At 37.9% G+C, this 17,695-nt stretch overlaps 1 protein-coding gene across 1 annotated transcript in view; it reads right to left on the reverse strand.

The window, feature by feature from the left end:
* Positions 1-1,130: 1,130 nt before the first annotated feature.
* GPR149 (G protein-coupled receptor 149) overlaps positions 1,131-17,695 on the reverse strand; it is a 70,881-nt gene continuing 54,316 nt past the window's right edge. The window contains exon 4 of the mRNA XM_060010093.1: positions 1,131-2,037. Within this exon, the coding sequence (XP_059866076.1) occupies positions 1,465-2,037 (573 nt within the window). The 3' untranslated portion in view covers positions 1,131-1,464. The remainder of the gene's footprint in view (positions 2,038-17,695) is intronic.

A 17,695-nucleotide genomic window follows, 5' to 3' on the forward strand; every position in this document is an offset into this window, starting at 1 on the left:
TTTAATATATGTTTACAGAAAGATCAGAATAAAGCAATTTGAGGAAAAATCACTTTCTAATTTTTTTTTGAAATATATGTCACTAATATTCTGACAAGGTGATATCTGCATTTTTGCAATGTAACATATTTAAAATTAATCTTGATATGTGTACCTCACAATCACTTAATAAAGTATATTGAATTGTTTCTTTGCTTGAGATACACATATCTTTGGGAAGGAAATGAAAAAGCACCTAAACTTAGAATAATATGTGAACTAAAATTTTCTGTGCTTCAAGAGTGGCGAAGAAGGTCTGCCATATCTGCCACTTTAGAAACAGATACTTTTGTTTGGAGTTAGAGGATTTTCCCTCTGCTCTGCCCAGAAGTTTTTTAGTCTACTTGGGTGCACCTCACAGAACTTAATCTTATGGTGTTTTTCCCTAGTTTCTGTTCAAATAAACAAAAGAATTCTAGAAATGATAAGTATACATCTACAAACTTTTCCAATATGTTTAAGAGCTACGTCTAACATACAACATATCTGTTTGAAGAGCAGTCAACATACTGAAAAGGTGAAAGGAAAACTCTCATATTTAAGAGAGAAAGAAAAAAAATTCAGTAAACAATTTGTACTTTATAGAAATGAAGGGAACAACTATTTACAGACTAGGGACATGCATGTTTCAAAGTTGGAAGCTAATTTGCCGTTTTATACAGGAGTATATTTCCTAGACATCAGTGTAAAGCTAAAGCAGTAACTGTAATAATAAGCTTGCTTTGCTAGCCACATTTAGGAAGCCTCTTCAAATACAACTCAGAGTTTTGCTACATTTCTTCCATTCCCCAAATATTTTTCCCCTTGCTGTAAAGGCCAACTTTATGTGTAGAAACACATGCATGAGAACAGTATATTCATTGAGCTTATACAATTTTCTGTTTACTCTGAGGTTGACAAACATAGGCGAAAACATTAGTAAACAAGACCAAGGTTTGATTTAGAGAAGGTTTTTAGAAATCAGATAAGAAACAGAATCTTATAATTGCCACAGTGTGCGCGATCTATAAGTAACACTTAAAAAGCACTCAAGTGTTTGCACTAGTTCCAGCTGTTTGCACTAAAAATAATTAACTATTAAGTCTGTAAAGCTTATGTAAACCAACAAATAAAAAAAGGAAATCAGGGTTTCCCTGGTGGCGCAGTGGTTGAGAGTCCGCCTGCCGATGCGGGGGACACGGGTTCGTGCCCCGGTCTGGGAAGATCCCACATGCCACGGAGCGGCTGCGCCCGTGAGCCATGGCCGCTGGGCCTGCGCGTCCGGAGCCTGTGCTCCGCAACGGGAGAGGCCACAACAGTGAGAGGCCGGCGTAACACAAAGAAAAAAAAAAAAAATAAGGAAATCAAATAGCCTCAGAACAAAGGTGTTAGTTTAGTAGTTTGAAGTTGCAGAGCCATTCTTGCCTTTATTAGGCCAAATGATCGCTAGTTATCCTTGCTTTCTTCTTCTCTTCTCCTATAAGCTTTATTTAACAACTGGATTTCCTCCTGGTAGCCGTCCCTCTCTTGGCTCTGCCTTTTACTGTTCTGCCTGTGTGCTTCAACAGTGTCTGGAATGGAGATGTTGATATCACCATCAGGATTACTTGTGGGTAAAAAGAGAGAATATGAGGCTGTTTCCCCTAAATCACATGAAACAAATCTGTTTTCTTTCCGTGAGTAGCGTAGGGAAGGAGATCTGATCTGTGTGGAGGACTGGCTGATGTTGCTAATAATTGACACCGTGTCCAAGGCCTCTTCATTATCACAAATTTCAAGAACCTCCAAGTGTATTTTCACGCTGGTGTCCGCAAATGTGGAGGGAGAATCTTCTGAGTTTGGTTCATGGCCAACACTTTTGGATCGATAGACTTCTATTTTCTTAGAGGCTGGGGTAATTTTTTGTCCTTCTGTGCTCACCTCATAGGTAGAAAGAGATAGGGTTTTCCCGGTTGGGGCTTGGAGAGACACGGTCCCCTGGAATGCACATAGGGGAATGGCCAGGGCACCACCGGAACGCTGGGGACAAAAACAAAATGGTTATTATTGAAACCTGGTGTCTGAGATTGGACCATTTAGTAATTCATTTTATTCATCAAAATGGTAAAGTTTCTTTATTTCAAACCCAATTCCATAGAAACCTTTTACAGATATGGGATTGAAATTCTGTCATCAAAGCTCTGTAGCTTAGTTTCTCCTAGGTCAAATACTACATCTAAATGAGGGCAGTCAGAAACCTATCTTTGATGATAAAGGGACATATTTCCACAGTTTAAGGTAAAATTTGTGTACTGTAGCCAGCAGGAGATGGGCAGAATATGGGCATAAAATCGAATGCATATTTACACTCTGGAATTGTTTTTATATTTTTGTAACATGTTCAGTTACATTAAAAAGCTTTCATATAGGTTGAAAGAAATGCAGAATGTGTTATCAAAATGCACTTTTTTTTCCTGTTTAGTATGCCAGAGAGAGTGACACCAGTGAAACTATGGTTCAAATTAAATACAAAGAATATTTCGACTGTAGGTTTGAGCACACAGAAGAGGAACCAAATGTCACCAGAACTGTGTGGTACAGTGTGCTTACTTTTCCACAGAGAAATCACAGTCATTAAAGTAAACCCAGTGATAGGGAATGCCCTCACATCCCTGCAAAACTTTTACATTATATTTAGAAGTATTAAAATTTTGTTTTTAAATTGTACTCACCACTGAGGACTGCTTAAGAAATGAAGACTAATTCTTATGATAGTCTGTACTTTATATTGTTGATTCATGCCTTCATACTTTCAGTTGATTCTTTTGGATTACATGTTAGTTTCAGAAGAAGACAGTAATATGCCAACCTTAGAGCAGTGGTACTAAAAGCTAGATCCCCAGACCAGCATTATCTGCATCACCTGGTAACGTATGAGAAATGCGATTTTTGAGTCCTACCCCAAGCCTACCGAATTAGAAACGCTAGGGGTGGAGTTCAGCAGCCTGTATTTTAACAAGCCCTCTAGGTGATTCTGTTGCGTGGTGAGATTCAAGATGCATTGCTGTAACTAAAGAAATGCTGTAGCCCAGAAACAGAAGGTGAGGGGAGGGGTGGTTAACAGACACTTCTTATACGTGTGCCCACCATCTGTAAAGCCTGGAATCACTCACCGGATTGGCTTAAATGTGTCTTTCCACCAGGGGAATGGGCGTGAGGGCTCTTAATGTTTTGCCAATTTAGGATGATCACCCTTCCCAGTTTGCCTGTGACCGTCCCAGCACTGAAATTCCTGCATCCCAGGAAGCCTCTCAGTCCCAGGGAAACCAGGACAGTTGGTCACCCTATTTTCCATGGGCATTTTGTATCTGGACCTAAGAGTAGCTAGAGAAAGCCTAGGACCAGGGTCCCACATTAAAGAACAGTTTGTATTCTCATCTACTTAGGGAAATTTTTTTTTTTTTTTTTTTTGTGGTACACGGGCCTCTCACCATTGCGGCCTCACCTGTTGCGGAGCACAGGCTCCGGACGCGCAGGCTCAACAGCCATGGCTCACGGGCCCAGCCACTCCGCGGCATGTGGGATCCTCCCGGACCGGGGCACGAACCCGCGTCCCCTGCATCGGCAGCTGGACTCCCAACCACTGCACCACCAGGGAAGCCCGTAAGATCAATTTTTAAAAATACAGGTTTCCCTTGCTATCTGAAAGTAGACTGTTCTGGTGAAAATTTACATAAGCTGAAATGGCGTAAAGTGAAGAAGCAATTACCCTAGGACACATCTTGCCAACAGATGCACAAAATTAATTGAGATAAAGCACAGATGCTCATAGACACAGTTCAAAGCTATGGTGGCTTGATGCCGAGATGCTGAGTATATTTTCCAGAGAAGGAGCTGAGTGCTGCGGCTCTCGCAGCTCTGGGTGTGCGCTGCTTCTATAAAGGCTTGTTGCAAAACAAAAACTGAATGTTATTTTCACTTTTTGCCTTTCTTATTTAAAGCAAAAATCCTCTTTGGATTTCCTTCAGTTAGTGAAAACTGGTTCTAATGTAGGTCTTTCGTAAAAGCAAAGTGGAATAAAAGTGAATTTTCGAAAAGCAGGGGATACCTGTATTATTGTTTAAAATTTATCTATTTTTATTTTAACAGCCCTATATAATACCTGATGATAGTCACAAGTGCATCAGAAGGTCATATTGGAACATATTCTTTTTTTTTTTTTTTTTTTTTTTGCGGTACGCGGGCCTCTCACTGTTGTGGCCTCTCCCGTTGCGGAGCACAGGCTCCGGACACGCAAGCTCAGCAGCCATGGCTCATGGGCCCAGCCGCTCCGCGGCATGTGGTATCTTCCCGGACCGGGGCATGAACCTGCGTCCCCTGCATCGGCAGGCGGACTCTCAACCACTGCGCCACCAGGGAAGCCCGGAACATATTCTTTTTTGAAAATAAAATAGGATATTGAGGGACTGAATTGTATGTGAAAGTTTATTGCCTGATAAAAAGTGGTAGATTCAGAGAACATAAAACTACTCATTTCGTAGTCTCTGCTTTCTTTCCATTTAAAAGCCTATGAATTAGCATATGCTGTCAGGAATAGTGCCAATCCATTATTGCTGTATTCCTGAGTGTAGGTGGCTGGGAGCATTTTTATTTGAAAATGAAAAGCAGTTTTCAAAACCTCAGAAATGCTTCAGGAGGAGAGATCATGCCATGGAAACACATTAGCACAAATAATCTGCTGTGATAATTGATTCAGACTAACTGACCTTGAGCATAATGAACTTTTTGTTTCTTCACTATAAGCCTCTAAGTGAAATCAGGGTGAAATTATAATATAAAGGAGTTGCTCCAAAATATCTCTCCTAACAGTTGAAGTTTCTGTTGATTATCTGAATCATTCAATTTATGGAAGATGTATTACAGCATGTAGGATCATAGGACTCACCAGAGACCATTTTATAAAGGGAGAACTGACAGCCAGAGAGGTGAAACTACCTGCCCAGGGTCACACAGGTAATAGTAGGAGGACTGGCACCAGGACTCAGGTGTCTTAACTCCCAGTTAAATGCTCTTCCCACTGCACTATGTTGTTACTTTGAAAGAAATCTGCTTTAGCCAGGGATGGTGGATCATGGGTTTTCTGTCCAGGAAGCTAGAATTCTATCACTAACTCATGAATAATCCAAGTGACTGACAATTTTAATCTAAATTAAAATCATATAGATGATCTTTATGTGATTTAGGTGACTTTCAGGCATCAAAAAGTACAGACATTGAGGAATTAAGTCAAGCAGACCATCTAAGAGAGCTTGGAGGAGAAGAGATAGGGACACAAAAAAATAGCAGGGAGAGTAAGAACTTTGTAAGAAAAACAATAAACTAGACTTTTTTTTTTTTGCGTTACGCGGGCCTCTCACTGTTGTGGCCTCTCCCTCTGCGGAGCACAGGCTCCGGACGCGCAGGCTCAGTGGCCATGGCTCACAGGCCTAGCCGCTCCGCGGCATGTGGGATCTTCCCGGACTGGGGCACGAACCTGTGTCCCCTGCATCGGCAGGCGGACTCTCAACCACTGCGCCACCAGGGAAACCCTAAACTAGACTTTTAATAATTTACTTTTGGAATTTTATTTAAAACTGTGTGATTACTATATTTTCATATATTCAAGTCCCCAAATATTCCTTGTGTCATCCTGTCTACTTCATTTAAATCTTTAGTAAACCAAAAAGAAGCACACACATGAATTGCTTAAAGAAAAGAGTAAGAATAAGAAAATAAGGGCCTCTATAAAGGTCCTATTATGTGGCATGGAAAATGTTAGGTATTTTAACACATTTCCCATTTAATTCTCACAGACCTTTGAGCTATAAATTAAGATTTGCCTTGTTAGTGATGAAAAGTCTCACAACTGAGTGACAGATTTAGGATTGATATTCATCATAACAAATATTTACTGATCTGCTGAACACAGCCCATACATCAGACTTCTTACTAAAGTACTTTATATACATTTTCTTATTTAATTTTCACATCAACCTTATTAAATAGAGACACTCGTCACCCCAATTTTATAGAGTACATAATTGAGTCACAGGGAGGTAACTCCAGTTAGTAAATGGCAGTCAAATCCAAATCCAGGATTATCTGTCTTAAGCCCTCTGTTTTTAGCCGTTTTGCTACTTCAAGGCGTAGTGTTAGGTAATAAAACATGAATAACACCTCACTCTCCTAATCCAGCTGGAACCTGCGGTGTCATGTGGGAACAAGGGAGAAGGGGGATTTATTCACTTTAGGAAGTGAAGGGAGTCTTTAGAGAAGATCTTTAAGAAAAGGGTTTCTAGGGCTTCCCTGGTGGCGCAGTGGTTGGGAGTCCGCCTGCCGATGCGGGGGACACGGGTTCATGCCCCGGTCCAGGAGGATCCCACATGCCGCGGAGCAGCTGGGCCCGTGAGCCATGGCCGCTGAGCCTGCGCGTACAGAGCCTGTGCTCCGCAACGGGAGAGGCCACAACAGTGATAGGCCCGCGTACTGCAAAAAAAAAAAGAAAAAGAAAAAGAAAAGCGTTTCTATACTTGACTGTAAAAATCCATAAAACTTTATAAACAAACATTTTGTAAATAGAATCTATGATACAGTAAAAGAATTAACACAATTATAAGAAGAAAAAAAAAGGAATTACTTGGTGGTCAAGTGGTTAGGACTCGGTGCTTTCACTGCTGTGGGCCCAGGCTCAATCCCTGGTTGGGGAACTAAGATCCTGCAAGCCACTCGGTGCAGCCAAAAAACCAACCAACCAAACAAACAAAACAAAACAAAAACCCCACAACAATTATTTACATGCAATACTGACATATTTGGCACTTACTGAAAATATATGTACAAAACACTTGGCTGAAAAAGACATTTAAAATTAGAAAACTCAGAGCATTACTATAATGCACTTTCAAATATCTCACAAGCACTTATGGCACAGCAAGTGAAGAGCACCAGGCTCCCTGGTAATATTTAGGTAACTTTAATGTGCTTCCACAAGATTGTTGTAAAACCACCTGAACGTTGTCAAGAATAAAGTCAAATGCCATATTCCAAACTGAAAAAAAGAAAATGGTTTCTAAATAGGGTCCTAAGAGATAACTTCAGTTGGCAGAAAAGTAGGAAAAATGTAATCCAGGATGAGGGAACAGTAAGAACAAAGGCAATTGGAATTTTGGGGAAATGACATAGTAGAGGGAAATGAGACTGACAACAGAGTTTGGGCCCAGGGCCAAGAGCCCTGTCCACCAGGATAACAAGTTCTGATTGTATCCCATAGGCAAGCAGGAACCACCTATTTTTGTTTATCGAAAGGAAGGAAATTAAGATATATGGAAGGTCTACTATGTACAGGCGCTTCATCTTGGCACTTTACATGTGAAATCTAATTTAATATAATACTCCATAAGGAAGGTAAAATTATTTTCATTTTATAGATAAATTGAGGTGTGAAGAGGTTAATTAACTTGCTTAGGTTACACAGGAAGTTAAGTTTTGATTTGTGATATATACTCATCTCACATTCCATATGCTTTCTGCTATGCCTCTTCTGGTCTAACATGATAATTGGGTAGCCTGTGAAATACAGATTGGGAAAGATGAGTGTGGTGGTAGGGAGACCAATTAGGTAGTTTTAAAAATCATTGTGTACAAAAGAAAAGGGAATCTGAACTTCAGTACTGATAGTAGAAACACATATGTGGGATGGACTATAGGGGAATTGCATAGGCAAAACTCTTGAGATTGTGGAGGGTCCTGGTGAAATATGGCTATGGAGTCGTGTATACCTGTCTTTGAACTCGGTTGAGTCACTGTCTTTGTAATCCTTACCTCTCAAGCCTCAGTTGTTTCATTTGCAAAATATGAAGAATAAATGAGTTAATGAATGTAAAATGATTAGTTGAGTGCCTCACACAAAGTAAGTGCTCCATAACTATTAGCTGTTTTGGGGAGGTAAGAGACAGGAAACCACGATGCTTTTGAGATTCTATTGCTAGTGTCTAGTACTAGTAGTTGAGATAAGGAGCTTAGGAGGATGTTGATGATTTAATGTTACTTTAACAATCTTCATCTCCTAGTCATTTTATAATGATTTAAAATTTTGCCCTGATACTAAAACTAAACAGAGATAATCCAAAAAAGAAAACTACAGAGAGCTATAACTCATTAATATAAATGCAAACATTCTTAACAAATATTAGCAAGTGGCATTAAGCAGTCAATAAAAAGAATTAAACTTCATGATTAAGTGGGGTTTATTCCAGATGCAAGGCTAGTTTCCATATTCCAGATGCAAGGCTAGTTTCCAGAATAGGTTGATGTGACCCACCATATTAATAGGCTAACGAAGAAAAATCACATGATTATATGAATTGATACAGAAAAACTATTTGACAAAATTCAACATCCATTCATGATAAAAGAAAAGTAAGATCAAGAGTAAGTTCTTTTCCTTGATAAAGAGCATCTATAAAAACCCTACAGCTAATGTTACACTTAATGGTAAGAGACTCCTTTCTCTTAAGAGCAGGGATAAGGCAAGGATGTCAGTTCCTACCACTTCTGCTCAACATAGTGCTGGAAGTTCCAGCCAGTGCAATAAGTCAAGAAGAGGAAGAACTAAAACTGTCAGTACTTAGATCACTTAGATTGGTTTAAGCAGAAAACCCCAAGGAATCTACAAAAACTCCTAGAACTAATAAATGAGCTAATCAAGGTTGCCTGCAAGTTAAACATAAAAATCATTTCTATTTCTGTATACTAGCAAATGAATGTATGGATGTGAAAATTGGTAATTACAGTACTATTTACAATTCCTCAAAAAAGTGAAATACATGTTAGTCTAACAAAACCTATGTAGAACTTACATGCTGGAAACTACATGACTCATGAAAGAAATCAAAGAAGTTCTAAATAAAAGGAGAGACATAACATGTACATGGACTGAAAGACTCATTATAGTAAAAATGTCAGTTTTCCCCAAATAGATATATAGATTTAATGCACTTCCCAATAAAATTCCATCAAGATTTTTTTTACAGATACAGACATGTTTATTCTAAAATTAATATGAAAAGACAAATGAACAGAAGTGTGAAGTTATTTTGAAAAAAAATGAATATAGTGGGAGTAATCAATCTACCTAACTTCAATATAGCTACAAAAACCAAGATTGTGTTATTGGTGGAGGGATATACACATAGGTCAATGGAATAGAATAGAGAACCGGGAAGTAGTAGACCCACACAAATACACCCAACTGCTTTTTGACAAAGGTGCAAAACCAATTCAATAGGCTTTTCAGCAAATGATGCAGGAGCAATTGACATCCATAGGCAAAAAAATTAACCTAGAACTAAGTTTCATACTTTATTCAAAAATTGACTCAAAATGGATCACAGACTTAAATGTAAGATGTAAAACTATAAAAATTTTAATAAAAACATAGGTGAAAATCTTTGAGACCTAAGGCTAGACAAAGAGTTCTTAGACTTGGTACCAAAAGCATGATTCATAATAGGAAAATTAATAAATTAGACTTCATCAAAATTAAAAACTTTTGCTCTGTGCAAATGCAGATTTCGATTCAGTAGGTCTGTGGTGGTCTGAGATTCTGCACTTAATAAAATTTCTCAGATGATGCTGAGGCTGCTTGTCCATGGACCACACATTAAGTAACAAAGGACATACAATCTGTAAGGCTCCTTACAGTTCTAAAATTACATGATTTCACAGGTGAATAGATTTTGTTATTTTATAGTGTTAGCAGTTTGGAAAAGTAGAGAGAATTCAATATCAGTTGACAGAATAATAGAAAGCGCCTCCAAAGCTCATTTATAGATGAATAGGATGGGAAACAAACTCATATCTTTTCACATGCCTTTAATATATTCTAATATTTTATTCAAATGACACATATTTCAAATGATGAGCCATCCTGATGAAAAATGATCAAGTTGCAGCATGAATCTTCATTTTACGTTGATCTTACAACCAAAACATAAGCTTCTGAAATGAATATATCATTGCATTTAAATTGCTCTATTTTTTATTTATGGAAATTGGTATTCTCATATTTTCAATTCATACTTTTGGGCTTTATCTGAGCCCATGAGCACAATCAGCACAGGCTATAAGAAATCCTATAGGAATTTTTTTTTAAATTTATTTATTTTTGGCTGTGTTGGGTCTTCATTGTGCGGGCTTTTGCAGTGAGCGGGGGTTACTCTTCGTTGCGGTGCACTGGCTTCTCATTGCAGTGGCTTCTCTTGTTGCGGAGCATGGGCTCTAGGCACGTGGGCTTCAGTAGTTGTGGCACGCAGGCTCAGCAGTTGTGGCTCATGGGCTTAGTTGCTGCGGGGCATGTGGGATCTTCCTGGACCAGGGCTTGAACCCATGTCCCCTACATTGGCAGGCAGATTCTTAACCACTGCGCCACCAGGAAGTCCCCTGTGGGAATTTTGAATTTAAGTGTGTAAAATTGGAGCTCTTGGGATTATTGGATAGGTTTTCTATTCTCTGATCTAATAGAAACTAAATCTCTTGTAACTCTAACAATGACATTTCAGTTTAGATCTGGTATGTATCCAAATTTATTTCCATGTGAAATAAATGGAAATAAAGAATAAATAAATTTCTTCTTTATTTCCAGAAGAAACTAATTCTTTCTGTTTTATAACAAAATAGAGAATAAACTGTAACTTGAAAGAAAGCATGCATTGTTTCTATTTGGAATATACAATTTTATCAGGAATAAATGAATCCTAAGAAGTGAAATAGTTTTTCTCATCTAAATGATAAACACCCATTCAATTGAGTGTTGTACCAGTTAGGGATACCCTACTAAAAATTGTTGCACAAATATTTTTTCTCATACTTCATGAACCTGAATTAGCTCAGGAATGAATGTATATTTTCATTTGTAAGACAGTTTCAAAGGATAAATACAGTGTTTTTGGTAAGATTACTATACTTCAGAAAAGGTGTTAAAATTCATGTTGATGGTATTTATAAAAGTACAGAAGACAAAATGTTTTTATTGACAGCATAATATAAGAAAAAGATAAAATCAAAAGAACACAAATCTATGGAGATAGTAGTTTAGGGGTATCCTGGGACAGGTGATGGTGATGGATTAAGAGTAAATGGGTAGGGACTTCCCTGGTGGCCCAGTGGTTAAGACTCCGCACTCCCAATGCAGGGGGCCAGGGTTCGATCCCTGGTTGGGGAACTGGATCCTGCATGCCACAACTAAAAGATCCCACACACGGCAACAAAGATCCCGCCTGCCACAACTAAGACCTGGCACAGCCAAATAAATAAAAATTTTTAAATAATTTTAAGAAGTAATAAATGGGCACATGGGATCTAATTGGTGTGATGAAAATGTTCTAAAACAGATTTACTAGAAATCATTGAATTGTACACTTGAAATGAGAGAGTTATATAATATGTAAAATGTTCCTCAATAAAGTTTTGTTTTAAAGAACATTTGACTGATACTCAGGAGACCCTGAACTACAACACTTGTTCTGCCACTAAATAAATAGCCGTGTGACCCTAGACAAGTAGTGTATTCACTCTAGACTTTTATTTCATTATCTATATAAAGAGTGGGTCAGGCAGATGACCTGCAAAGTATCTCTCATTTCTTCCATTTCAATATTCTTTGACTCTGTTTTGGCAAAGTTAGCCTCAAAGAAAGCACTTTGTTCCTTGAAAAATATCTAAGCAGGGTTGCTCTTCTGAAAGAAATTGAAATATAAAAATTTCCTTTAAAAACTTGCTCCCAAAATTATGGATCCAAGCCCCTTCAAAGACCCCTCCCCTTTTTTACCAATAGGACATTGTTGCTGATGGAACATTTTTTATGCTTTCAAAATATATTAAACCTAAGCCACCATGCATTCTGTACAATGAAAATGTCTGTGGTGGGAAAATAAAATAGCAAGAAAGAAAGTGAAGAAGATTATAAACCACTGTTTAGAAAGAAACCTGTAAGAAGAGTTTCATGATGCTTATATAGTTCTAATTTAAATCTTCAATCATAGGAAATATTTATTGAACACTAGATATAGTTAAAAGACCATGTAGAACCCTGCATATATGAGTATATATGGGGTTTGTGTATGTGTGTATTATATATGTGTGTATAATAATTTATAGCTAACTTTTTCCTGATGATAAAAATAATACATTACTGTAAATTTTTACAATTACAATAATATCTGAAGAATATGGACCAAACAGTCCTTAGGTTATAGCAAATTAAGGATGACTTCAATGTGACTATAGTTTTAAGAATTTTAATCCTTTTGAAAAAAGAATCATTCAACTCTATACAGCCTATGTGGATAGCATGAGTTATTTAAATTAATGGGATTTCCTCCTAACTTTTTGCAAAATTTTTTTTTTGCAAAACAGTGGCGAAATTCTCTGGAAACTTTTTTTATACTTCTTGTCTAGAAAATCATTTGATAAATCTAATATTTATACCTTAAAAAAAGACAGTACATGCCATCAGACTCCATTCTCCAGAATTCCCTTCCTTGTATGCTTCCAGGTTAGAATTGGCCAAGACAGGGCTTGCTTAATATTTGGAAGGTAGGAACAAGGTAGTGGTCATAACCGCCTGGAACTATTTTCACAGGCAGGTACAGAGACAGAAGAAGAGATACGTGGCAGGTGCCACCATGTCATCTCACTCTCCTGCCCCACATCTAGCTTTGCTTACTGACTCCTGGCAGTGTTGACCGGCAGTGGCTCAGATCCACCCTTAGGTGCTTGGCTATGGCTCCACAGAGGTTGTGGTTTATTCGCAGGCAACAGGTTTTCATAGACCTCTACACAGATTCCCCCTTCGTGTCCCTACTTTGGGTCTAGACATATGTGGCTTCTTAAATTGACTAACTGGTAACTCCACATCTGGCCCTCCAACTTCTCTTCCAGACTCTTCTCTTCCCTAGATTTACCACAGTTCTAAATAAGTCTCTTATCCCATAACATAGTGCTTTTGCTCCCCTGACTAAACCTTAGCTGACCAAAATCCTATTCAATGGAAGAGAAGCCCCAACCTTAAGAGTAAAAAAATGAGATTTTTTTTTTGAGATTATTTTTAATTAACTCAAAAACCCAACTATGCTTATGGATGAAGGTGTTGGAATGTAGTCCAATCACAGAATCTCTTTCATCCAGTAATAACATGAAGAAAAATAACAGCCACGGGTTCAAGCAACAACAAAATAAAGGGCTCAGCCTCATGTACAGTAGTGGCTACAAAAAGAAACAAAGGAGTCACCCACTTCCAAAAGCAGTTGTACAGAAAGAAGATGACTTAATATCCTGATAACTCTGGCTATAAATTTTATTTTGGCAAGAAGTGGTTTGAAAAGTGGTTCTCAAAATGAGGGGGTCTGTATAGTCAAAACTATTTTCATAATGATACGAAAGCTTTATTTGCCATTTTCACTGTGTTGGCATGTTCACTGCTGGTGCAAAAGCAATGATAGGTAAAACTGCTGGCACTTTAACATGTTTCATGGCAGTCAACACCAAATCTACTAGTAGGCATTGTATCTTCCACCACTGTACATGCATGTGCATGCATGCATGCACACACACACACACACACACTCCAATTTCACTTAAGAATGTCATTGATGAAGGTGAGTAGTATTATTATCCCCATTTTAAAGATGAGTTAACTGAGTTGCAGAGATGTTAAGTGTCTTTTTCAAGGTCAAACACATATTAAGTGATAGAAATGAGATTCCAATTTGGGCAGTATTGTTCCAGAAAAACACATCATTTATTTTAATCAATTATTTGATCCAATTCATTCATTTACTGTATTTTTATTGAGTACCTACTATAAGCCAGACACTATTCCAGGGACTGGGGGTATGAAATGATTTTCCAGCCATCCATCCATCCAACCATCCATCCATCCATCCATCCTTCCATCACCCATCCATCCCTCTCTCTATATATGCACATAGAGAGCTATGGTTCTTCCTGGGTGGTATAATTTTAGGTTAATTTCTCTCTTCTTTGTACTTTTCTGTATTGCTTGAATTTTTAAAATAGTGAGCATGTGTTATTTTTATTAAAACAATAGTCATTATTCTTAAGATAAAACCTAATGTGACTCGTTTCTCTTTTGAAGGAAATAGAAAGTAAATTTTCAAATCTTAAACTCAAAGGAGTATGAAAAGACTGCTTCGTTCTTTCTTCTCACTACATACAAAGCAAAAGAACATGACATGTGGAAATTGTTTTCTCAGACTGATTTAGAAGTCAAGGTCTCCAAAATCTTTCCATCCCACACAACAAATACTAAAGCAATTCTTTTAAAAAACATTACAAAGTTTCTTTAGAAAAAATGAGCTAAAAGTCTTAGTGATATTATTTGATCTCAAAGAAGGAGAATGCTAATGATACAGTTATACATCACCCATATGAACACTCTTCAGAAATTAACCACTTGCCTTCAGAGGAAATGAGCCCTGTGGAAGTGAAAATGCCATATCTAACTAGTCTTTTTATTTCTGGGAAGAGAATACTATACACATATAAAACAACATTAGGAATAGATTAAAGTCTCTGTCCTAATCTACAAGTTTGTAACATGCCTGATAGTGCATTTTTAATTGATGGAATTACTCAGATACTTAAACTTTTCCTGGATTTTCGTTTTAATTCCTGTAAATCATTTGTGTAGTAGATGATAGGACAACCATATGCACAAATGCATGCTTTTAACTCCACAGGGTGAAAATTGGTGATGCTCCAGTCTTTTTTTAAAAATTTGGGCCAATGCATAGTGTTTCTTCTCTCTTCCCTATCAGTTAAGGTTTCAGAATAAGTTGGCAGTCCTATCCTAATGTGGCAGACCTAGAAATCTGCAATAGACCATCTAGGTTCTTAGAACCAATGATTCTCTGTATTATAAAAGTGTTGGAAGAAAATTTAATCCACCGATTGAGACTATTTATTCTTCAATGAGTGGGGCCTTTGACCTGGCTTCTTCAGTTCTTTAGACCAGTTGTTTCCAAATGTCATTTTTAAATTGGTGCTGAACTGACTCCATAAGAATCACCAGCAGAGTCTGTTAAGAATACAGATTTTTGGCCTCACTGTGGGAGAGCCTAACTCAGCAGGTTTATAACTGGAACCAAAAATTTATATTTGTAAAGAACTCTCCAGATGATTCCTACATATAGCCAGGGTTGGGACCCACTAACTTAGAAGATACAAGAAAATGAAGATAGAGCTGTGATGTCACACAGAGTAAATAATTTCCTGAACACTTCAGAAAAGGACATTAAGAAATATCTTGCTACAAGCCCCTGTTCTCTGATTTCCAAGCTTTAGTCAGAATGACAAATAAAAAAGCAAATGGGCATTTGCATTGGCTGGGACACGTAAAAACTATTAAGGAGGAGACAGATATATCATAAATTTAAAGTTCCAGAGCCACTCACAAGCATGGGCTACTCTGAAAACTGATTACTGTTGGAAGCTGTAGCGTCCTGAGTGGGGAGGGAAACGAGGTTACAACCAGAAAGCATTTCTAGGTGAGTGTACCTGGGAAATGGCCTAACAAGATCTCAGAAAATAGACACCTGAATCTCCAGGGCACCAATACATTTGTTATGATTTCTTCTCTTGTTCTAAATAAATAGTCATCTTCATACCTTATTTTGTACTCATGATTTGTATACTTTATTATTATTTTTTTATTTTACTTTTTTTTCCTTGGCCGCACTGTGTGTCATGCAGGATCTTAGTTCCCCGACCAGGATCGAACCTGCACTGGAACTGAAGAGTCCTAACCACTGGACCGCCAGGAGATTTTTGATGATTTGCATACTTTAAAAAAAAAGATATCTCCCCCAAAGATGTAATGTTCAATTTCCACATAACCTGTATACATACCTGTCTTAAGGGTCAGTAGTAAGAAATCATAGTATGAATATCAGGCTTATTTAGAGACACACCACTGGTGAAGCATGAGACATGAGATCACATAATAGTATACAGTACTAGGTAATCTTTGAAGAATCCTCTGAGAGGGAATCCTTGACTAGAGGGTTCAAAGTTCTGGTGGAAAGAAAAAGCATGACATATTCAAGAAGTAAAATTATTAATAGTTAGAAAACCTGGAGCAAAGAGTTTAAGAGGAGAGATGAAACCACAGGAACCAATCACTTAGGCCACATTAAAAACTTTCAACTCTGTCCTGAATGATAAAGGAACCACAAAGTGTTCTAAACAAGGGGTTGATGTGATGAAAATTGCATTTTTGCAAATTTATTCTGGACTGTGGTCTGTAAAATAGACTAGAAGGGTTCACACTGAGAGACAGGAGGACCAGCAAAGAGGCAATTGAGAGAGAAAGAATGGTGATTTAAATTAGGGGAGAAACAATGGCTATGGTGAGTCATGAGAATAGCAAGATATTTTTAAGATATAGGATTGGTGACTGATTTGATGTGAGTTGTGACAGAGAAAGAGAAATCAAGGAGGTTGACCAAGTATCTGGCATAGGCAACTGGATGGGTGGTAGTGTGATTGCCAGAGAAAGGGAACACAGAGGAGAAGCAAGTTTGGAGCCATGGGATAGAGGGGTCAGGAAAAGATTAAGAGTTCAGTGTTGCGAAGCTGGAATTGAGATGACTGATGGGTGTCCAGATGGAGAAACTCGGCAGGAGGTTGGATATTGGGGCTTGGGGTTCGGGAGAGATTCAATCTGAAATATACATTTATATATATATTTGAGATGAAATTGAATCAGGAGAGTGTGTGAAATGAGAAGAGGATCCTGAAGAACACAAACATTTAAGGAATGGGCAGAGATAGGGGAGATCATAAAGGGGTCCATGAAGGAGTAAGCAAAAGAGATAGAGTAATCAGAAAAGTAAAATGCAATGGAATCCAAGGAAAGAGTAGAAGAAAGATAACAACAGTGTCAAATGCTACTGAGATGTCAGGTAGGATAAAGACTGAAAAGTCCATTGATCCCTGGACAGGCAGGGAATATGAGATGGAGAATCAAGCTACCACAAATGGAGTCAATGCAAAGATGCACATATATACTCTTTTCTCTCAGGGCCCAACATGGGGACAGTGGCTGATGAAACCCATGTTGAGAAGCCCTTGGGAAATTTTAAAGGAAGTCCATGAAACTTCATCATTAATTGTCAGACACTTTAATCAAATAACCTGCTTTTGTCTGACAGTTCCAGCTTATAAAATCCATTCTTGTCATATGTGTTTATAGTAGTCAGATTTTTTTGCTGGTTGTTGAAGGAAATATGGTCACCGTATATTTTTAGGAATAGACATAATGAGAACAAGAGATGCAGTTTATCCTGCTTTCCACCTTCTGGTATACTGAAAGCCTAAAGAGAAGGCACACAGTTTGGTTCCAGAATTCTGAACCTTCCCTGCTTCCCTCAGGACTCTTTTTTCAAGAATCTACATGTCAACCTTTCTGCACCAGTATGATGCGTGGGATTTTAGGTAACAAAAATATGCTGCAAAGAGAAGTAGATGACTATTCATTGCTACATTCTCAGTGTCTAGCACATAATAGGCCCTAAATAAATATGTATCGAATGAAAGGAAAATGTAGGAAGCAATTTTAGTCTTTAGGACTAATAGAAAA

The sequence above is a fragment of the Delphinus delphis genome, chromosome 4 (genome assembly GCF_949987515.2).
Source record: "Delphinus delphis chromosome 4, mDelDel1.2, whole genome shotgun sequence".
In the NCBI taxonomy this organism is placed as follows: Eukaryota; Metazoa; Chordata; class Mammalia; order Artiodactyla; family Delphinidae; genus Delphinus; species Delphinus delphis.